This window comes from Taurulus bubalis (genome assembly GCF_910589615.1).
Source record: "Taurulus bubalis genome assembly, chromosome: 18".
Lineage (NCBI taxonomy): Eukaryota > Metazoa > Chordata > Actinopteri > Perciformes > Cottidae > Taurulus > Taurulus bubalis.
The window spans coordinates 12,151,698-12,175,312 of NC_136606.1; the positions used below are offsets into that span (position 1 = coordinate 12,151,698).

Sequence of the window (23,615 nt, forward strand, 5' to 3'; positions counted from 1 at the left end):
ATATAAGTTAATATGTGTGTCAGGATTTGTTTGAAGGTGAAAATCCTGGTTTACAGCCTGTTTAATCTAAATCAAGTCCTATTCCAGGTATGAACAAATGCTAGCGGTATACTACTCTCTACTTCAGTGTCTGTAAGCAGAGCTAGTCTACGTTTGTGATGATGATGATGATGCCGGGATTGTAGGATTGGATGGACCTAATGGTTGAACATAAAATAATGATTTATTTGGATCTGTGTTCTCGGGGGAACATGATGTGTCGTTCATGTCGGTGTACCTGGAGTAGCCAGTACACATCGTCCTGTCTAAATCTCTGTTTCTGCGCCATTCCCTCGATACCCTGCACTGATTGGTTTGAGCCGAGATTTGAGTTGTCCAGCTCGCTCTGCCAAGACGGCTTATCAGGAGACATTGTACTGTGCCCTGAGTGTGTGCGTGTTTGTGTGTGCGTTTGCATGTAAATGTGTAATGAGTGGGAGAGTGAGAGCATCTGTGTCACTTTGCATTTGTGTGTCAAAGTTGGCCTTTATGTGAAGTGTGCATGTTTCTTTGCAGCTTTTTTTCCCAACTTAATGTGTAAATATCATGAATAATTAAGATTGCCACTAACATAACTAATGACCCATCATATGTTTTATAGACCACCATTCAGCAAAGATGAACGCACCTCTAATGCACTAGCATATCAACAGGTATAATCTACTTTATCTTACTGAAACAGACCCTAGAAGGTCTATCGTGATCCATTAAGAATCACTTTGTCAATTGAATCTCGACTAAGATTGTTGTTAGTTGGTGGTGTGCTTTAGAATATGCTGATGCTTTCAACACTGGCCAGAAATGAGTTCATATGTACATAACTTCTCACCAACTACATCTTCACTTTGTTTTCCTTTTTTTAAAGGAACACTAAAGTCTTTGATCCAACATTACACAGAAGTCTTTGCCATTAATATCCTAGAAAAGCTATGTGATCACTTCACAGGTCATAGATTTTGAAATGCAGTAAGTTGGATTTCTGTTTGTGGAACACACTATGATCCTTACAAGCACGATCAAGTCTGCACAGGATCCTGCAGTCAGGTGACGCACAATGCTGTGAGCCAGGGCGGAAACACAGTAAACCGTTTTAATTGTCATAAAAAACCTGATCAGTGATGGCCGCTAAAAGAAAACTAGATGCAGACAATACTGCTCAGTGTGTGGCCCAAACCGTCGACTGCAAGCTGTTTTATTCATAATTGTGATTTTGGAATGACTTAGTTGTAGATTTATAACACAGAAATCTCATTAATCGTTAATGGTTAATGCGTGCTAATTATTGGATGCCTGGTGTAGCCTCCAGAAGAACTCAGTTCAACAACTTCTCTCGTTCTCTATATTTATTTACTAAATGATCACAAGCAAAGTAGTCAGCGCTGCAATTGCAAAAGCAGTGAGTGGTACAGCCAACACGCAGGTTGGGTCCAGAACAACTGCCCCCCAAACGGAAGTGGGGCCTTTCATACACAGGTTATCGTCACAGGTTCGTCTCGCCTCGTCCTAACATCTGATTGGCTCTATCCTGTCAAGAGGAGGAGAATCCCGTGTTCTCATCTTTTCTCACAAGACTGGACCGTGCAACGACCCGTCTGCTTCACTAATGTCAACATACTGATAAACAGTTGTGAGTGTTGAAGTGCGCAGGCATGTGACTGACTTCCCTTGAGAACTGGACCTTTCATAGACACAACCAACTCCAGCTGCGTAGCTGTGTTATACTGACCTCGCTGACCTGAACTTTAATAGGCATGAAGAGTAATGGAGAATATCTGCAGAATATAAGGATTTATATTATCAATGTCAGAATACCAATGAAGGAAGGCTATATTGTCACAATTCTCATTTATGTTACAAATCAAAAGAAGATAATATTACAAATCTAAAACAGGCACACAATGTCAGGTCAAGGCCATCAAACTAGACCCTGCAATGATTATAATTCCTGCCCCAGAGATGCGCTGTCCTCTAATTGAAGCTGAAAGAACATATCATGTTGCTTGTTTGTCATAGCCTATTCATTTGAAATGTTAATGGAATAACAAATAATTGCAAAAACGTTTTGAAGCTTCTGATTTGCACAAATCGATAAAAGCACAAAGCAACAGATTAACTAAAAAGCTGTAATGTAACATGCAGATTGCCCAATCTTTATGAACACCATTTTGCCTTCACTGGATTTAACATGAACTCTAATAACACACATTTTTGTGATACTAATACTGTCTGAGTCATCTGGAATTTGAGTCAGATGCAGCCTTATGAGTATTAACTCTTTAAAAAAAAAGAGTTTTATTTGTGAGGCACACAATACTAACTAAGATTGGGATCTTTATTCCACTGATCTTTCAGATTGTGTTAGGTATTACCCCACTAATACAGCCGTTAAGTTCCTGCAAGGATTTCCCCTGTTTCTCCAATCCTTTCTCCCGTTAAAGCCCCTTAAAATACCACAAATCATGTTCCTTTTTCATTTGTTAACTGTGGTTGAAAACCAAAAATAGATTAGGCTACTGGGCCTCGCCATTATTGTTCCTTCAGAGTTTCTTTTCTTTCCTGTTGACCATTTAACAAGAACATGAACTTTGGACACTGTTTTTTTTCCTGTTGGAGGAAGACTTGTGAAAAAGAAGAAAAAAAACCCTCACCCCATGGATTATTGGCCTTATAAAATAAACCTAGCCTGTCTTGATCCTGTGCATTCCAAGTACATGTTCATGTGTGTATTGTTTGAATGAATGATCCGTGTTGTGGCCTGAAGTCTAAGAAGGAGAGTTAAGCTTATTACCTCAATCTAAGGAAATCCTTACATTGTAGCTTGTGACAAAGGCTGAGAGGTTAGGTATCCTAAAAATAGTGTGAAGGCATAGTAAAAGAACAAATGACAAAAGTCTGTCTGTCCTCGGGGCAAGAACTATTTAGATTTTAGTTGGCTGGGAAATGGGCCTCATGGAAACTCTGACTGGTAGGTCTCTCTATGTTAATAACAGAGATAGCCCTCGGTTCTAGACGTAGCTTATGATACTTGTTATGCTGCAGATGCACTTATTGCTTGAAGAATAACAGAGTGTCATATGTTTTAGTAATTTTTACAAAGGGTTTATAATTTGTAGCTAATGGTTTTATTCATGGTTAATAACTCCTATACTGCTTTATAAATATGTTATAAGCCATCAATAAGAGGAGGTTTTGTGGTTGCTGGATTGTGAAAAGTCCCGTTCCCAGACGTTTGTCCTCATCCAGCAGGACACTTGATGTACTTTTTAAGCTAGCAATTTAGTTAATTAGATATACACCATTAAGTGACCACACAACCTCTGGAACGTGCAGAGAATCACTGATAAAATAAATGTATTAACCCTTATTATTGTAGACTTTGGCTTAATAGAAAGTGTGAACCCCACACACGTAAATGAATACATCAATTAATAACACCTCTATTACCAAACAGAAAGGATAAACACGATTTATAGCTGGTCTATAAACCATTCGTAAAGGATTTACTAACCATATGGTTTATTCAAATATCTACCCAGTGCCCAGTTTGCACCAACCACCAGTCCAACCAACTTTATTTATTTGTTGAGAAACATTCTTTGGAAAACAAACTCAAAGCTACTTTTACCTCATTGGGAAATAAACCAAAGCGGAGTATGAATCACCCACATCAGCTGATCTACAGAGCGCCGTGGTATACCAAGGCCAATACCGTCTCAGGTATTTGGCCGCTTGCTGCAGAGGCTCTGTGGCCCAGGACGACTGTCTTGTCAGTCACTCTCTCTATCTCCCTGAGTGCCTCTAGTTGACCTTCCTCTCAGCGCTCACAAGCCCAGGCCTAAATAATAAATGAGTCGCCTGGAAAGAGCATAGTGCGTGTGAGCCCAGGTGAGTTACCTGGGAAGTTAACTAAAAGGTAATGAGAGCGAGGTTGCCAGGGTTAATACTTGCACTGAAACTCGTCACATCGCAGATATTTAACAGCTTCTCCGCTACATCCCTCTATTAGTCTTGCCCCTCCTGTGTATGTCAATGGCAGCAAAGTGTGTGTCGGGCTGCAGGGTGTGTCAATCATTAATGAAACACGTCCCACTGTCTCGGGTTTCCTCCGGGAGAGGAGTGGGAGAGGAGGGAGTTGGTGGAAGGAGCTCAGGGGTTAAAGATAACAGGATTAGGAGAGCAGTGTGCGTACATTATACTGTAACACAGCACTCACACTTTTTCTCTCCTCTCTCCTTGCTCACAGTTGCAGACGGACGACGACGTTACTGAGGGCCTAATCATTGAAACCTTCGTTTCCTGCTCTATTTTCATGAAGACCTGCCAAAAAAGTCCACCAACAACAACAATAAGTTGACTTTGGAATAGTCGCTACTCACCACCATGGGAGACTTGAATCCTGTCACGGCATTACCTAAAGTTGGCCATGTGTGAATCCTGCTGAGGCCCCTATTCAGTTCTTCCTACCTTGTGTATTTATGTTCACTGCCACCATATTCTCACTATGGATTCACAAAGACTTGCCCCTGTCTTGGATCCAAGTCTTGGACACAGTCTCCCCCACTTTGGATTAGAAGCTCTGACGGAGCATCCAACCCGGAGAATAGTTTGACTCTGCCTTTCTAGCACTATCTTTTCACTCCGTCTCTCTCTTCCCTTGATGGATCATTGGCCAAGTTCCCAACAGTTGATATGGATCGGAGGACTGACAGTTGGTTACAACCCCCAGCTTGGATGATAATATTTTGGACATCTTTCCCCCTCCTTTTTCCCTAAGAGTTGTATCATCTGAAAGATGGGAAAGAGACATTGCAGCAGTTATTTGTGTTGCTTACATATGCAATCATGGAGATATCCACCACGTGATTTCACAAAATAAGTTGTTTTGTTTCATCGTACTTTGGACATTTTTGCAGCTTGCTTGAGTTTCTTCTTCTTCGTATATTTACAGATACACTGCAGTATCTATTTGCGCTCGTCCACGGGCCCTAACGTAGGCCTGTTTGGCCTTACAGAAGGGCCTCTCTAAGGGACACAAGGGAAACCTTTATATTTAACATTCTTTCGGACTAAGAGAAACAAACAAGAACGGTGAAGCAAAGTCACCGTGACGTTCGTTCATAGTGTTGTGGTGGCATGGCCGCAGAGCACAGCGAGCTGCTGGCTGAGATGGCCACGGTTGGGCGTTTGAGTGCCACCGAACGCCTGAAGCACGCCCAGAAGCGGCGCACTCAGCAGCTGAAGGGATGGGCGCAGATGGAGAAGGATTCAGCACGAGGGTCAAGGGCCAAAGCGGATAAGAAGAAGGGGCGCACCACCAAAGTTACGTTTCCCAAGTCCATCACACTGCTCGACGCAACTGCACGCAATGACCTGGAGGAAGGTAAGTAGAAACACACACAATCAAGTGATGCAATGTCCTTTAGAGAGCCTCCATTATTGTGGACTGAAGAGCTTTAACGCTACACTTTGTTAAATTAGAAGTAAAGTGATAACAGACTATTCCCTACTTGACTAATCCACGACCATCCTGCTCAGACCAATCAAAATCTTTTACCTGTGAAAGTCAGGGGATACTATGACCTCTGCATCTGGCTCAGTTGTGTTGCTGTTGGTCTTTCCTTATATGAAGCACGTGTCAGCCAATAGCAACTGGACAGGTCACATTTGAATTGTAATAGGAGAGGCATTTGGTTTTTAATGGCATTATTGCCAGCCACGGGGTCAAAGGTTAATCACAGTGGCAAAGCTTTCATTGTTCATTGTTAAGTTAACACACAGCATGCATGCTGTATATATCTTATATCTATTTAGGCCAGAGAGATGTGTGCAAAGTGTTATAATGTTTATCTGGAAAGGACTCTGCCCAGGTAGTTGGTTATATATATATATGTGTGTGTGTGTGTGTGTGTGTGTGTGTGTGTGTGTGTGTGTGTGTGTGTGTGTGTGTGTGTGTGTGTGTGTGTGTGTGTGTGTGTGTGTGTGTGTGTGTGTGTGTGTGTGTGTGTGTGTGTCTTTTAGTGAGGGAGCTTCTTAACAGTGGTGTCAGCCCAGATCTGGTCAACGAGGATGGACTGACGGCCCTACATCAGGTACACACACACACACACACACACACACACACACACTTGTGTCTCCAATGCAGTGGCAACGACCAGATCCCGCAGTGGCCTCCCACGTGCAAGCACTGCCAATTGTGTTCCCTATAATGCACAACTAAGCCAGTGATATGGTGACAAGTGAATGAATATGTTGCTCGTGTGCCCCGCCTAATTATTCCTTTATAGTCGCAGAGCACCTCACTGTTTACTGTAAACACACCGCTGCAAGCATTTAGGGATTTAAGTGCCCGTCTGTTTTAACAAACACCGGTACCCACTGCCACAGCAGCCTACACACACTCACAGCCTTGCAATAGATGGGATGAGGTCACCTACATAGTTTTACACCAACACTGTGTGACCTTAGCGAGGCAGGTCACCTTTTGAGCAGCGTGCATGTTGATGTTGTGTGCGGTCACAGCTCTCAGCTCACTAAGGACTGTTTGCCTTTATTTCATCTGAACCGTAACTTATCTTAAGTCAGTTTACATGAACACACTGATTCATTCTCACTATTTTAGTTCCAAGAGGCGTTTTTGAAGAGTGAGGGCAGCTTGCTTCGGCTCACATTCCTTTCCTGAACATTTACAGTCTGATTTTAGAAGAAACCATCGCAACAAGATTCCTTAGTTTTGCTTGCCGTGACCTTGAAACACACAAATTAAAAAGCTACACAGAAATCTTTACAATTCAGATGGGCACTTTCTCTCCCTTCCTGTTTTGCGCTCTGTGTCGTTTATGTCTCTTTATGAATCAACCCACACACATGCTCCTATGAATTCATGAGAGGGGTATTTGTGAGCACAGGGAACTCTTTCTAAAAGCAGTTGACTATGCTCTTCTCCTTGGAAAACGGTGTGTTTACACAGCAGAGGGTTGGGCCATGCATGAAAATTCTTATATTACACAAACCAGTGTATTATTTCCCAGAAATAATTATGCATGGATTAATCCATTTGTCTCAATGCTTGTCTTCCCATAGTACACTTTTTTTGTCTGTCGTCGTCTTTGCCTGTTTTCTGCTGTCTGTGCTTCCCTTTGCATTCAATTATACATTTTCATACATCTGCATCTTCCCTCTCGTCAGTGCTGCATTGATGATTTTGTGGAGATAGTGCGGTGCCTGCTGGACGCTGGTGCCTGTGTGAATGCCTGCGACAGTGAGCTGTGGACGCCGCTGCATGCTGCTGCCACCTGTGGACACACTGGATTGGTGCAGCTCCTGATTCAGACGTGAGTTTTCCCAGGAATTTCATCCCCACATTCACACCTCCTTTATACCATACAACATTTTTCCTGTTTTCATGGCATTCAAATCAATGAGCTGTCATAAGTTGTTTTTTTTTTTGTTTTTTTTTTGTGTGTTTGGATAAATGTTGCTAATAATACATTCTGCTGGAATGCAGAATGGATATTTTTTTCTGGGCCAAACTGACTGAGAGCCTTCTTGGCGACAGTCTACTTTACATAAACAATGCAAATATGGCTGCAGCCTGACTCTCAAAACACTTTGCAAGTTTATGAATATTCCTGAGTGGTTGAGTACATCAGTGTCCCAGTTTGTCACTGGAATTGAAGTGTGTGTCTGTGTGTGTGTTTCTAGTGGGGCTGACCTGCTGGCTGTCAATGCAGATGGCAACATGCCCTACGACCTCTGTGAAGACGAGGCCACCCTTGAGCTGCTGGAGATGGTTATGGCTGAACAGGGTCAGTAAGATGAGTCATAATCAACCTGTTATTCATGTATTGTTTAGTTACCAGGGACAATGCTTATTACTTGTATTGAACCAGATATAGCTTCAAGATGTTTTTCAGCTGTAGTCCCTGGGTGAATTGCTGTGCAGGTTACAGGGATAAAAGAGCAGTTGTATCAAAACCTTACACTCCTTACTCTTACTAAAAAGCAGACACAATAAAACACCAATTAAAAAACTAAGAAACAAAACTAACACAAACCACAGAAGAGCAATACAAAAGTCCCACTAGGGAGCACACTATCAGCAATCCCAGTACCATTACCAACAGACAGCCCATCAGTACAAGTGAATTGACAGAAATTGGTGCAGTTTCTTTAATAGCATTTATTTTCTTACAAGCTTAACACATCTCCATTTGAAATCAGGTGCCACATACTGATGACCAGTCCCAAACCAAAAATGAAAACAAATGTCTGAGACAGTTATACACTCAGTCTCGGTGTGCTACTACTGTAGGTGACATTGGTTCTGTGTGTGTGTGTGTGTGTGTGTGTGTGTGTGTGTGTGTGTGTGTGTGTGTGTAGGGATAACTCAGGATCGTATCGATGAAAGTCGAGGGGCTAAAGAGACGACCATGCTGGCTGACATTCAGGCTCTGGTTCAGAGCGGAGCAGACTTGAACGCACAGGATGCTACTGGAGCAACACTGGTGAGATCGAGGGACATCTACTGTATACATAAAGAAGATTACAGAATCATACATTAGGATGTGACGGGCCAGGGATTTTTAGCATATCTTTAAGCAACCAAAATCATAAGGCTCTGCCAAGAATTACAGGGCTGGTCTAAGTCTTGAAATTTGATATGAATGATTGGTTGTACCTGTGTATTTGGATTAATTTAATTTATTCAAGAACAGGACAGGGAAACACACATCACTTTAAGGCATGTGTTTAGCTTCTTAGAAGTCTGAAATGTCCCCCTTTTACATTTTATAAATCCATATTAAAGTAAAGTTAGCGTTGTTAGTCAGCAGCGGAGTGCTACTTGCAATTTCTTAATTACTTGGAATGTCTCCAAAGAAGATCTAAATCAGGAGTATAAATTAAGTTCAAATTTGAGTATAAAATGCAGCAATAGCTTTTTCTATGAAAAGCTTCGATCCAGTTTTCTAGCTTTTTCTGAATGCATTTGGACATTGTCTTTGACACGAGGTGTATTCCTGCGGAAGGAAACAAGACTAAAATGCCTCCTGCAAAGTCAACACTTGACTGACCAATGCTGAACGTCTCTCCCAGCTCCATATAGCGTCTGCTAACGGCTACATGTCGGTGGCGGAACTGTTGCTCGAGCACACAGCTCTGGTGGAGGGAAAGGACTCTGATGGCTGGACGGCGCTACATGCCGCCTCCTGCTGGGGACAAGTAGGTGCTGCACACAGACCGAAAGATAAGAACCTTCCACTTCTCTTAAATAATCCATTAATAGGGTTGTTTGTATTTGTTCCATAGATCCAAATGGTGGAACTGTTGGTGGCCAATGGAGCCAGTTTGGACACAAAGTCTGTGCTGGAGGAGACGCCTCTGGGTAAGACCAGAAAGACTTTTTGTCCTGTATTGCCTCTTAACAAAATGATGTAAATGACGGTACCTTTCACTTTTAACTATGTAATGCTAATCCACTCTCAAGTGTAGCTTGTGCTAAAATAGGAACTAATGATCATGACCCTAAATGTCTCTCAATTACAGCTTTCTTGTCAGCATCATACCTTCCCGTGTCTAACCTTTGCTGCTACTGACTTTTCAGACGTGTGTATGGATGAAGAGGTCAGAGCCAAACTGATGGACCTGAAGCACAAACATGATGCCATCATGAAAAGCCAGGACCGGCAGAAGAGCACCCTGCAGAGACGAGCCTCTAGCACTGGCAGCAGAGGGTGAGAGGAGACAGTAGGCCAGAGAGCCCGAGGGAGCAAGTGGATGAAAACTAATACAAGTTAGAGCAGTCTAGCTTTACGACTCCCCTTTCTCTCGTTTGTCTTTACAGTAAGGTGGTACGTCGTGTCAGTGTCAACGAGCGCTCCAGTCTGTACCGGCGGGAGCACCACAAAGAGGCCATGGTGTGGCAGGAGCGCGGCCGACAGCCAGAGCCACAGGACGACGATGAGGACAGACAAACGGACAATGAGCTGCACCAGCAAGCGACCTTGGTGTGTGGACTTTTTAAAAATATTTTATGAAATTGTATCCCGTTATAATTTTTTTTTATTTGTCACATTTTGTGTAGAAGCTGATTACACTTCTATGTGTTCTTTAATGTTCTCTTATGTTTCAGGTTGCTGGTGGTGGACCCACATCACGTTTAGAGGAACTCGAGGCTGCAGACAGGAAAATTGTGTCCAGTGTAGGTAACGGAGGCAGCTCTGTTTCTCTGGCCTCCTCTGTACCTGGAGAGTTGTGGAGTGGTGGGGGTCTCATGGAGCGCAGCGCCTCGTACCAGCTCAGCCAAGCATCTGGAGCTGGGTTGGGGCCTACAGGAGGAGAGGGGGCGGACAGTATGACTCGGGAGAAATCGCACCATACACTGGCTGACCTAAAACGCCAGCGGGCAGCTGCCAAGCTCAATAAGTACCCAGCACCTCCCCCACCGCTGCCTCCTTCCTTAGAGGAGGAGCCTTCTGGAGCAACGGCCGAGGTGGCAAACGCTCCGGCCCAGCCAGAGCTCCAAGTGACCCCCAATGCAGAGGAGGTAGCCTCCCCAAACCAGGTATATTTCACCCCAGCCAGCGGAGACCCTCCTCTTCTGAAACTCAGAGCCCCTGAGGAGGACCAGTCTAACAATAAGGAGCCTTGCTGTGGACTCATGTAGACAGTCTGACACACACACACACACACCACACACATATTGCCTACAGAGTAGAGAAGTTAGGCATTTTACACTCCAAAGTGGCAAAACCCTTTCAAAACACACATGCTTGAAATAAATAATTGAAGACTGAATTTAAGGCCACATGCCAATGAGGATTTGATCTACACTGCATTTCAGTGAACTGAAGAGGAATCTTTGTGCTTATTTGTCATTTACTTATCTCCTTTTTCTATAAAACACACACACTTTACACTAAAGGTTCAAGCATTTCCTGTTGCTTCCTCTTATTTAGTAACTGATCTGTAAGATAGACAATTACAAGCAAATATTTACTTTGCTCGGCCGTTGTTCATTACTTAACTTTTCTCTTACTACACTGCTCAACTACTAGATTGACATTTCATTGAAAAGTCTTAGAATCATGTTAAAGTTGAATCAACCACAAAAAGCTGAATTTGAATGTCAGTTCAAGATTATTTGTTTTAAATTAAGAATGAGATGAAAGTTCTGTCTTCTTTACTGAGTGCTTTGACGGTACGTGATACATTTACATTATATGACGGGAGTTATTTGTGGTTGAGAGATTGTTTGTTCGGGATAGCTTCAGTATACGGTATAGCTTCATTGAATTTACATTTGATGCAAAAATATAATCGAGGACGGTTTCCTTGCTTGATTCTTTTTTTTTTCTTGGACTGAAAATATGCTGATGCTTCTTTTTTTTTTTTAATTATTATTACTTTTCCAGTGCACCGAAAAGCCTACTTTTCAACACGCGTAATGGGGCAATTTGTAAATCAACTGTTTGTCCCTAAAATAGGATGTGAGATTATCTATGTATATTTAAATCAGTGGAAAATGTACTCAGCCCCTCGTTATCATTTCTAGATTTCTATTTTTTGTCAGTATTTCTATTTTTCTACTCTCTGAATGGAATCACATTATTTATTCTATCTGATACTGAATATGGCTGGGGATGTACAGTGTACTTTTTTTTTTTTAAAGATTAAAGTGTGAAGGTAAAATATTTATCAAAGAGATGATATATCACCTTTTCCTTTTGTTAAACCAAGTAAACTTGTCATATGATTTTTTTTTTTTTTTGTCAAAGGTTGGTGCCTTCTTTAGGTGGCAGATTTGAGAGGTTTGCAATGCTTGCACAAAGTCCCACATGTAAATTTGGCGAACAGTGGGATAAAATAATATATCATCCTCCAACTTGATGTGCTGTCAGTGCACTCTAATTTCTGTATCCGTTTTGTTAGTGATTTTTACTGAGCACAAAATATATATAAAACATTATGTTTTCTCAAATGATTTTTGTATTTGTATTCAATGGATCTGAGCATTACATCTCTGGGTATTGTTTAAAGGGACGGATTCAGATACACATGTTGGTTTGCTTTAAGTGTTTTGGGGCTTTTTATACATTAGTCGGGGTCAAATAATGGCCTTGCGGTTGGAGAAGGAGACAACGTTGAGGATGTCTCCCACTTGTGGTGAGCAGTTGCACCTTTAACACACTTGTCCCCCGATGCCTTTTCACTTCCTCTTACATCATGTGGTTACTCACTGTCAGCACATCTTGAATGTCACAGTCCGTTCTGATCCACCTGCCAGGGCAGCACACGATACACGCACAGTAAACACTTCCGTACACATACATTTCATAAAATAAAAAGTATTGCAAGAGGGTACACCTGTTTTGTGTTATTAGAAACGTTTTTCCTTTTTAGATGCACTCTAAAAGGCTCTATTGTTATCTACTCGCACGTTTATGCACACACACGGCATGTTTGGTGTATGTGGCCTTGTGTATGCGGCGTGTTACAAATGAAACCTATTTATGTTCAGACATGTTTTGAATGTGAGCCAAAGCTACTGAGTGACAGAGAGAGCTGTTTTAAAGTATTTTCTATACTGCAATGTTGATCTGTCTTGAAACAATGTGGTATAAGCAAAATGGAACAGACTGTCGCATGATGCTGCCAAAAATATGCATTGGCATGACGCAAGGTCGCCGGTACATCACATGCTTGCCTGTGAACCGTTTTGGATTGAGGTATCAGATGTCTTTCCCCGAGCCCTTTCCAAGACATCTGAGGGTTTCTCTTTCTCACACGTTGTCCCTCTCACACACAGCCAGCTAATTCTGTGACTCACTTTGTCTTGTCCCAACAAAAAAAAAGACATTCAAAGGAAGAGTCTTGCACCACCACATCTACCGGAATCCTGACCTCATCATTTCTCATGTCTCTTGTAATGCGATTACCTTTGCTGTTTCTCAGATTGCTAGTCTTTAACTGCCCCACAACTTCATTCAAAAACTGTTTCTCAGTCTGTTTGGGTGTGAGCTGTCAACAATGATCTAAACAATGTAGCAAAATTAAGAAAAGAAGCTTTAACCTTTTGTAATCTGAGGGTCTTTTCCAGAAATCTCTTTGTTCGTCAAGCAGGCCACATGATAGATTAAAGGATCTCTGACAAAATGTTGCCCCATGATGCCTTGCAACACCATAGGCAAACACCCAGTGTTGTAATATTCTCTTATGTCACAGAGCTCTCAATGTAAAGCTCCCCGCAGGTCATGTTTGTACAAATTGGCCAATGTTTGCCATGCTGTCATTTTGTCTGCTTCCAGGTGACAAAAAAATCTATATGGGGGCTTAAGTTTTGAATGAAGCAATGCTTTTATATTGCATTAGCACTTTTACAATAGCTGAGGTACTTCTAAATACAGAACTGCTAAACTTGAGATACAATCCTTATTGAATAACCCTTGTCCACCTAATTTGCATCGACAACTGTCTTCATACTCTACTCAAGTGGGCTAGTCGGTTATTCCGAGTAGTTAACTTCTACAGTTTCAGATAAAAGACAAATCTGTCCGACTGCTGTACGCGAGTTGATGTTCTTCCGACAGCACGTAAAGGCATCACACGGCACGCTGGGAGCCAGGGGCGAAGTCAGTGAAGTAATCCAGCCAACCAAGGGCGCAGGCGAGCGAAGGCGTGGCGGCCGCCTGGGAGTATGAACACTAGAGGCTCAACTGTCAGTAGTAGCCCAGAGGAGTCGGAGTGGAAGTAAACACTCGAGGTCCACCGAACCCCTGCAGAACAACTGGTAACAGCTGGAAAAACGCGTCATTTGCTCACTTCTATAGGTCCAGGTGTCCATTGTTTATATGTCTAAATCTTCTTTTTTCTGTTTTCAGATTTTCAGTCCGGGTGAGACGGAGTGCGCGTGACCTAACCAACATGTCCCAGCAGGCAGCGAACGGGCTTGTCCCGTGCAGGGGCAAGGTGTTGAGTTTGGACAACATGAACCCCAATGTGAGGCGGGTCGAGTACGCGGTCCGCGGTGCCATAGTCCAGCGGGCTCTGCAGATAGAGAAAGAGCTGAAAGAGGTACGCGCCAAGTTTGGGGGGCGGGCTGTGACATGCGCGCGCCTCTTTGCACGCGAAATCGGGGTTGAGATTGATCATGGATAGGATAAAGAGGATATCACTGTATAGTGGTGATGTGGCAGTTATTGGTGTGCGCGTGTGTGTGTGTGTGTGCGCGTGTGTGTGTGCGTGTTATTTTATGTATATATATATATTGCATTGGCACACAGCCGTGATCAAAACATTGTTTTTAACATGCTTTGTTTCCTCAAGATATGGTCAGACATGAATTAGGGAGTGAGGAAAGAGAGGTAGGTAGCCCTGATCAATAATGCTTGCCTTGGACTTTTTGCTGAGTGGCTGCAGGACACTGGACAGTAGGCCGACTTTTAAAAGCCTCTGCATGACAGTGGTGGGGCTGTTATGTCCTGCGCTGCACTCAAACTTACATTACTGTGAAAATATTGACCAGACATGCTTTCCCTAAGTATGGTTGCACAAGTTGAACAGGAGTCCTTTGAAAGGCTGTAACGCAACCCTCTCTGCAGTTATGTATGTTCTCTTCGCAAGACACGTAATGAACCGGAGGGGGACGTTCTACTGCTCGAGCCTGAGAGGATATGCATATCGTGGAGGGTTATTATGTAAGATGAGAGGGTACATTCTCTATCCTCTTTTGTCTATCTGTTTTGCCTACCTCCCTCCTCCTCACTGGGGAGCGAGTTCATTGGACGAAGCCGCAGCTGTGAGGCCCAGGAGCGTCACAGGCCTTTCTCAAAGGAGGTCCATTAACAAACAGCCCCAGTTCAACTGAAAGTGCTCGAATTCTTGGTAATCTACTGTTGTTTTCCCCTCTTCTCTTATAAAAAGGAAAACCAAACTTTTTGCCATCAGTATTTTTCCTGCAGCGCCATTAAGTGTTTCCTCGTGAATTATATCAGTCCAGAGGAGAGATTGCAATTATTGACGCATACATTAGTTTAGACAAACCTGCTTTATGCATTTATTATACTTGCGGCAATGCAAATGTGAGCGAAAACAGTCTGAAATGTAAAGTCCAGAAGTTTTTTGAGGGGTCAGGAAGGTTTACTGCGGGTGTGCTTCCTGTCAAATCTGTGACTGGAACACTTTCACTGATGGCTCAGCAGATTTTACGCAAGTGTGTGTGTGTGTGTGTTTGTGCATGTGGGGATGACCCTTATAAATCCGTACCCAGACATCTGGCATGACACAGTGTCCTCACTGCACTAGGCTTTTTCAGGCCTTGGTCTAAGCTGCTGGCATGTCAGCATTGTCGGTGTCAATGGAGTATTGACAATATAGAGCAAGAGATCAGAGAGAGAACAGAGACGTCTTATTGAGTTATGAGTTTGTTCAATCGCAGAAAATGTCATCCATTTTATCATCCATTTCTCTATTCCCTGCGGTTATGGACTCCTATGAGTAAATTAGGAGCGTTACTTTTATCTCTATTGCTGTCTTGTTTAAAATAGCATTAAGCTCCATGTGGATATTCATCAATTTGCATCTGATAGAACTTGACAGTCAAGCTCCAATTATTCTACCATGACTGAATGGTTGTTGGTTTCATATTATATCATAATTAAAGCGAGAATTCAGGTCGGGCTCTATTCAGCCGGGTTTCTTGGCCTGCTCGCTGGTTTATCAGTGCCTGGTGCCGAGTGAGCAAGAGAACGCAGTGCTGAGCCGGGGAATCCGACGGGCTGCTCTCTTTCCCAGAGAACAGCAGCCTCTTTGTTGCTCTAGAACAAGGCAGTAGACGAGGACTAAAAAGGAAACGTGCTGCATCCACTTACTTAGATTTCAATCCAACTGGTATCTGATTTCCTATGCAAACCTGTTCTTTCAGTCATGGAAGGTCATAGAACTGATGTATTGACTCGGTCAAGAGGAAAGTTCTCCCTGTGCCCTTGGAGGCCTTTTGCCTGGTATTTTTTAAAATCCTATTGCATTGTAGTTTGCTGTCACAACCTCTCCATAGTGGCAGAAAAGACAAGATTAGTGATAATTGGCTTGCCGGAGAAGTAATAAATTGTATTATAGTACACTCCTATTCAGAATAGGAAATGTTATGCAGTAGGTCTGAACCTAAATGTAGGTTTCTGTTTTGATGAGAGCAGTTTTTTCCGATGGTTTAATTGGATGAAAATCGTCTTGATAACCTCCATATTTGCACTGAGACTGTAACATGAGAACATCGCATTTACCTGCTGACAAACAATGAAGGTGAAACCAGTTCGGAACAATCGCACACAATTCAGAGCCATGAAACAAATGATCAGAGACTCGGCATTGCCAAATAAACCACTTCTGGTGCTGTTGTTAGTTCACATTTTATGCGATTTCTTTTTTTTTTTTGTAGTATTGACTTTGTAATCAGCTCTGACTTGACTCAAAACGGGTTTATGATAATACTAAAATGATTTGCAGTGTCTGTACTTGAACTGCACATGAAAGGCTATATTTGGACGTGTTTGCTGGAGACAGCCGTCGCACTTCCTCTGCGCTCGACAGCAAGAGAAGCAGCTGGCTAGCATCACAGCTGTGTAATAACTCACTCTTAGCATTTGTTCTTTTTTTAGTATAACAGTATGATGATATGTGCTATTTAATTGTGTTTTAACTTGTTCAAAAAATTCCCAATAAGTCAAATGTGAATTTCTTTGGACTTTTTCGGTTTTGTTTGACATTGTAATTCCACTGCATTTCACATCAGCATAGAGTGAAATGCAATGACTATTAGTTCAATGATGTCATTTTGAATGCACAATAAAAATAAAGCCCAAACCTCATGGTTGTCACGGTATCTATTTAAACCTTATTGCTCAGCCCTGGTATGAAGTAGCGGGGGACATCTATTGTCAATTGACCTCATCTGATAAACAGTAACAGCTGCAGCATGTTGTGAACGGCAACCAGACTTCCAGGCACCAACATACGGTCCGTAGGCCTAATTAGCTCAAAGAGACGGGGGACTTTCTGATTCAATTGAATTCTGTTTTGTTATGGGCAGAAAAAGAAAGCGTTTCAGCGAGAAGCCGCCTTTAATATAATCCTAACCAGCGGAAATGGGAATTTAGTACAAACGTACTATACAAAAAGGGGCGGAGCAAACTATCTGCTGTGGAGACTCAGGTCTTTAGGAGCGCAGGCAGTACTCCTGAGGACCTTGTATGGAGTGGTCTGCTGGGGCTCCAGGGTTGCCCACTAGATCCAGCGGAAGTGGTGGGAGAAAGGAGAATGATGGTTAAGCTTTCTTCCATGGTGGACAACATCTCCCACCTCATGCAGGACACTCCGAGTGCTGTGCAGCTCCTTCAGTGACCGGCTGCTTCACCCGCGCTGTCAGGCTATTTTGATTTATTTATCATACAGATTAGGTATTTACGTATTATGTATTCCACTCTGCTGCTGTAATCCTGCAACTGTTCCAGCTGTGGGACTAATAAAGGATTGTCTTATCTTCATTAATTGCACTAGTTTTAATTACGCAGATGATGGCTTCCAGCTGAAACAAGCTTGTTCTTTTGCCCATACTTTATCAGTGACTGCCAGGTTTATCGGTGAGTGCTGGGTTTTTGTCTCTGTTGGTACTTGCGACCGCCGTGCACCCGATGTATAATTTAAGACTAAGAGTTGCGTGCACTGCTACTTACCACAGTATCCTTATAGTGATGTATTGCACAGATGTCGGAAGAATGTCCGAATCCTGTCGCCAATATCAATAAATCACATTAGTATTATCAGGTTAGTAATGTAGACTGGCTGGGTAGGAAATTCAGAAATGAAGAATTGGCTCTATTGTGCTTAAATGTCACAACTGCACAGTCAAGTCAAGACGTCATATAAGGTGTCAATTTACACAAGAATAGTTGTGTATCCTTTTCTTTTCTTTTGTCTTGAAGTTTCCAATGTTTCTTTACTTGCGTTTCTCCTTCCCATTACTTCTTGTTATGTTTTTACACACAATAAGAAGCTGTTGCTACATGTGAGAGATAACTGAGAGTCACCAGGCTCTCTCTTTCCCCCCCACTGTTTCAATATTTCTACACATTCCACACTTGTTCTATAGTGTATATTCAGAGTTTTACCTGCCAAGTTTTGTCTTTATCTTTCAAGGGAGTCAAGAAACCTTTCACAGAAGTCATCAAGGCTAACATTGGCGATGCCCATGCCATGGGCCAGAAACCAATCACATTTCTCAGACAGGTAGGACAACTACAGATTTTCCTCTCGCCAATTGAGTGCTTGCATTTAACAACCAAGTAAGCATTCATGCCCATGGAGCAGGACTTACTGCTTTCATACAAACTGAATGTGCCAGAAAGTAAGATATGCGTCTCCCTCTCTCAGGTCTTGGCCCTGTGCGCTTACCCCGACCTCCTGGACGACAACAAGTTCCCGGAGGATGCCAAGCAAAGAGCCCGGCGTATTCTCGAGGCCTGTGGAGGCCACAGTATAGGTCAGACAACTCCCGCTCACTCCACCAACCACATTTACGTCCCCTCCCTCCGACACGCACGTCATTAGCATCCACCTCCATCTGTCTACTTTATTTGGACAGCCTGTACTCTTATTTAAACAGAGCGTCAACCGATCAATGTAGTGCGTTTTTTGTTTGATTCAAAGTTCATCGTCCTGTGTTCTAGGGGCCTACAGTTCCAGCCAGGGTATTGAGTGCATTCGTCAGGATGTGGCGCGCTACATAGAGAAGAGAGATGGTGGAATCTCCTCCGACCCCGACAACATCTACCTCGCCACCGGAGCCAGTGATGCCATTGTGGTATGTGACACGTTGTTTTATTGTCTCTTCTCCAGAGTGCTGACAAACTGAAGGCAGAAGCACGCGTTGATGTATTGCTTTAATGCAGCACAGGTGACACACTTTTAGTATAATTGGCTTATGAATCTGTTCCTTATTTGCCTTGTTTATGATATGATCCGCTGTACTTTGCACATGTAACTTTACTCCACCCAAATACCTTAGTCACTGTCAATACAGCTGTCTTCAGTTGTATGCAACTGAATGACCATAATATATATTACAATATATATATATATATATATATATATATATATATATATATATATATATATATATATATATATATATATATATATATATATTACATATTACATATTACATTACAATACTCTTCAAAAGATCTGCTGTGACCTGCTGTGTATAATGTGACATTTTGGCCCTCAATGTAGAGACTGTGTGTGTGTGTGTGTGTGTGCAGTGAAATGTGATTAAGGAAACACCTTCAGTAGCAGAAACTAGCACAGAAGCGGTTTATATGTCCGCGGACCGATTTCGTCAACGCTATCGCGCCACAAACGCTATCGATGCCGTCACGAAACTTAACAGGTGTGTCGCTGAGATCAAAATGAAGGCAGAGTTCAAAGATGGGTGTGGTCCAAGCAAGGGCACCAGAAGTGTGGCGGCCGGAAGTATGGAAGGGCCATTGGACATCTCGGCTCAGCTGTCCCCATGTTGAGAGCCATGGAGAGGCAAAATACTGTTCTCCCAAATATTGTGCTATATTACTGCTACCACTTTAACTTTTATTCTTTCTCTCATCCCCGCCTTTCCTATCTTCTTCCTCCCTACCATTCCTAATCCCAGACCATGCTGAAGTTGCTGGTGTGTGGCGAGGGTCGTGATCGTACGGGAGTGATGATCTCCATCCCCCAGTACCCTCTGTACTCGGCGGCCCTGGCCGACCTGGCCGCCGTGCAGATCAATTACTACCTGGATGAGGACAAGTGTTGGAGTCTGGATATTGCAGAGCTAAAGAGAGCCGTCAACGCAGCCAGGCAGCACTGTAATCCCCGTGTTATCTGCATCATCAACCCTGGAAACCCCACTGGTATGTCTGGTGATAGTAGTTTCTGTGTGTTAAATCAAACAGTTGCTGGAATTGTGTAATTTTTGTCAGTGTGTGTATGTGCACGCCCGACTTGCATCAACTTATCCTGTGTGTTAGGTCAGGTCCAGAGCAGACAGTGCATTGAAGATGTGATCCGATTTGCTAAAGAAGAGCATCTCTTCCTCATGGCTGATGAAGTAATACACCATCACACTGACTGCCTTTATCCACATTACCATTCAGGATGCAACCAGAATTATAATAAGCGTCACAGTTTCGACGCCACGCACACAGCAGCCCAACAATTTCTTTTTCTGCTAATTGTATGTCAACGTCATGCATTTACACGAAACAGTGGTTGACAAAACACCTCTCAATATAAGGTTGTCCACTACAGCACCAACTATGACCTTATTCATGTAAGTTTAAAAAGTAAGGACATACATGTTTATCTATCATCCTTGTTGATGACTGAATACATATTAAATTGACAACCGATTTTCAAAATATTCAATAAAATGGTAACATACTCACTTAATTCACTAAGCTACATGTACAGAAGTTAAACACAGTATGCAATTTGCTATAAGCACATTAGCTTGTCGTGCCAGTGTAATGATCCTTTTTCATTCAACTCTTGAAGATATACACTACACATTTCAGTTCATTCTGTTATGGATAATTATGTGCTTTTATTTTAATGAGGTATTTTGCTATTTCAGGTTTACCAGGATAATGTGTATGCAGAGGGCTGTAAGTTTCACTCCTTTAAAAGGGTTTTGTTTGAGATGGGACCAGAGTACTCTACTGCAGTGGAGATGGCCTCCTTTCACTCCACCTCCAAATGCTATATGGGAGAGTGAGTAGCCACACACACACACACACACACACACACACACACACACACACACACACACACACACACACACACACACACACACACACACACACACACACACACACACTCACTCCTACAAACTAATGGCTCCTGCTGCTGACGTGTACTTTGTGTTTGACTTAATCCTTTCAACTCTTTGCTTTTGTCAGGTGTGGATTCCGTGGCGGCTACATGGAGGTGATTAACATGGACCCTGAAGTGAAGGCTCAACTTACCAAATTGGTGTCGGTGCGTCTGTGCCCACCTGTTCCCGGACAAGCTCTCCTGGACCTGGTGGTCAACCCCCCACAGCCTGATGAGCCCTCCTACGACAAGTTCATGAAGGTCTGAGGAATACACCAGCTGAGTGTGTGCAAACACAGAATGTACTAGTATAAATACTCTAAACACCACAGCATGTAATCTATGCACAGAAAGCCTGTATTGAGTGTGCTGAAAGGAGGTTTGAGCTTTGTAAATAGGATCATATATATATCGGGGTGTTTGCTGGCTATTAAAAGCTGATGAATCAATTTAGCGACAAATAATGCCGTTAAAAAGTATGTTTCTGTTTATCTTAGTCATTGTGACACATGCAAGAGCCTCGTTTCCACTCCCACAGGTAGTCGCAGCTCTAAAACATCTGTTTGTATATCGATGGTCATGCCTCCTCCGCCACTCATTGGACCTGTCGATGAGAAGAACGGCAACAAAAATGTTAAATTTCCCCACTGTGTCGGATCAGTGAGGCACCAGAACAGATTGCACAGCGCATCCTGCTACACATGGCTGTAGCTACTAGCAAAGTCCATACCAATTCATCCCATGATCCTTGTAAAGTTTATCATTACCTTTTTTATTATGACATTTTTTTTACAGACTACACTATACTATGACTTTTTGTAATGTATTATGACTTCATTACTTTTTTTATGATATATTATACCATGGCTTTTTAACACTTTTTTTACTAATATATTAATAAACTTTTTATCGCATACAAATCGTCATAAAAATGTCTTTCATAGTATGTCAAAGAAACGCATAAATATATATATATATATATATATATATATATATATATATATATATATATATATATATATATATATATATATATGAATATGAGTAATGACTTTTTGACATACTATACAACTTTTTATGAGTCTCTTTGACATACTATGCAAGACATTTTTATGACTGTTTGACATGCGATACCATGCCGTTTTTAGACTTACTTTACTGACTCTTTTCAATGTATTATATATGCAATTCTTTATTATGCCTTCATAATATACTATGACTTATTTAAACATACTTAACTATTACTTTTTATGACATAGGACACTATGACTTTTAAATGATTTTCTTTCAACATAACAGACTAACGTTTAATTTATTTTTAACTCTTGCTTCCCCTTCAGGAGCGGACAGCGGTGTTGGCAGCTTTAGCAGAGAAGGCTGGGCTAACGGAGCAGATCTTCAACACCGTACCCGGCATCACCTGCAACCCTGTGCAGGGCGCCATGTACACCTTCCCACGCATCACTCTACCGCAGAAGGCCATCGACAAGGCAAAGGTCTGCTCCTCTGCACACCTGCCATATGTCACTAATGAGCCTCACCCCAATTTACTTGTCTTGTGTAGATGTGTTCAAACGCTTGTGTATGTGTGCCCTTCTGCAGGCCGACGGTCTCGCCGCAGACATGTTTTATTGTATGAAGCTGCTGGAGGAGGAGGGAATCTGCCTGGTGCCAGGTAGTGGCTTTGGCCAGAGAGAGGGAACCTTCCACTTCAGGTTTGCATGGCTATACCATCTGTTCTGTCATGGATGTTTTACAGATTCAGTTTGTTCTTCCTCAACTTAATGGTGGAAATGTAGGAACCTATTGCGAGCATTCTTTGGCCATTAATCATGTTATGGCTTTAACTTTAAATACAGTGGATATAACGCTGATAATCTGCAAAAGGTATTTTTTGGCCATTTAAACCAGACTCACTGCTTTGGACTTATACTGCACAAATGCATTTCTATTGATTTGATAGCAGAATGATCGTAAAACTCATTTGGATCAAAGTAGTTCACTACACTTGCCATTAACACACATCCTTCTTTCTTTCGCTGCTTCCAGGATGACCATTTTGCCTCCCACTGAGAAGCTGAAGATTGTGCTGAATAAGATCCGTGATTTCCACATGCGGTTCACACAAGAGTTTTCATAATCATGTTGAGAACTAACTCAGTGCTAGTATCTTTAAGTGCCTTTGTGAGAAGGAGGCAAGAAGTCTTAATGTCACTTCCTGCAATGCTCATCTCTCACGGCTGTTTTCATTCAAGATCAGATTTTTTTTCACTGTTTTGTATCAGCAAAGAACTCTGAACGCTTCCTTAGACAGCTAGTGAAAATGAGATGATCCTTTGTATGTGAAGATGTCATCATTGTAATGCAGTGTTATATTGCTGATAGTGATCATGTCTAAAGACTGAGATAATTCCTTGTCGTAGATACTGCTACAGGTGCGTCACTATCCCGTCAAGACTGCACCCAAATTAGTTATCAATTAACATGTTTAGTTACAGAGTACTGCCAGGGCAAATTGATGAGTTACGAGGCCCGTTTCAGATTTGTATTACTAATATAAATTGTTCTTAAATGTGAATAAAATCAGATTTCTAGAACACTTGTTTACTGAAGATAAAATGTCAGCTCTTACATTTGGAATAAATTTGTAAAGCAATTTCCAGCGTGTATTG

The 23,615-nt window shown here is 42.2% G+C and overlaps 3 protein-coding genes across 3 annotated transcripts in view; all 3 read left to right on the top strand.

Moving 5' to 3' along the window:
* oplah (5-oxoprolinase, ATP-hydrolysing) overlaps positions 1-8,758 on the top strand; it is a gene marked incomplete at its 5' end in the record, with an annotated part of 35,738 nt that extends 26,980 nt beyond the window's left edge. The window contains one exon of the mRNA XM_079234551.1: positions 8,749-8,758. The remainder of the gene's footprint in view (positions 1-8,748) is intronic.
* ppp1r16a (protein phosphatase 1, regulatory subunit 16A) lies at positions 5,173-10,702 on the top strand (the record flags this gene model as incomplete). The annotated part of the gene is made up of 10 exons (XM_079234552.1): positions 5,173-5,419; positions 6,058-6,128; positions 7,225-7,370; positions 7,741-7,844; positions 8,419-8,543; positions 9,133-9,258; positions 9,346-9,421; positions 9,641-9,770; positions 9,881-10,043; positions 10,169-10,702. 10 exons carry the CDS (start codon positions 5,173-5,175, stop codon positions 10,700-10,702), a joined length of 1,722 nt encoding a protein of 573 aa, XP_079090678.1.
* A 3,038-nt stretch (positions 10,703-13,740) lies between these two features.
* LOC306750585 (alanine aminotransferase 2-like) lies at positions 13,741-23,600 on the top strand. Its single transcript, XM_079234034.1, has 12 exons — positions 13,741-13,825; positions 13,917-14,109; positions 18,229-18,318; positions 18,463-18,571; positions 18,759-18,892; positions 19,739-19,982; positions 20,100-20,179; positions 20,705-20,841; positions 21,030-21,204; positions 22,284-22,439; positions 22,546-22,658; positions 22,993-23,600. Exons 2-12 carry the CDS (start codon positions 13,960-13,962, stop codon positions 23,081-23,083), a joined length of 1,479 nt encoding a protein of 492 aa, XP_079090160.1. The 5' UTR covers positions 13,741-13,825; positions 13,917-13,959; the 3' UTR covers positions 23,084-23,600.
* The last annotated feature ends 15 nt before the right edge of the window (positions 23,601-23,615 follow it).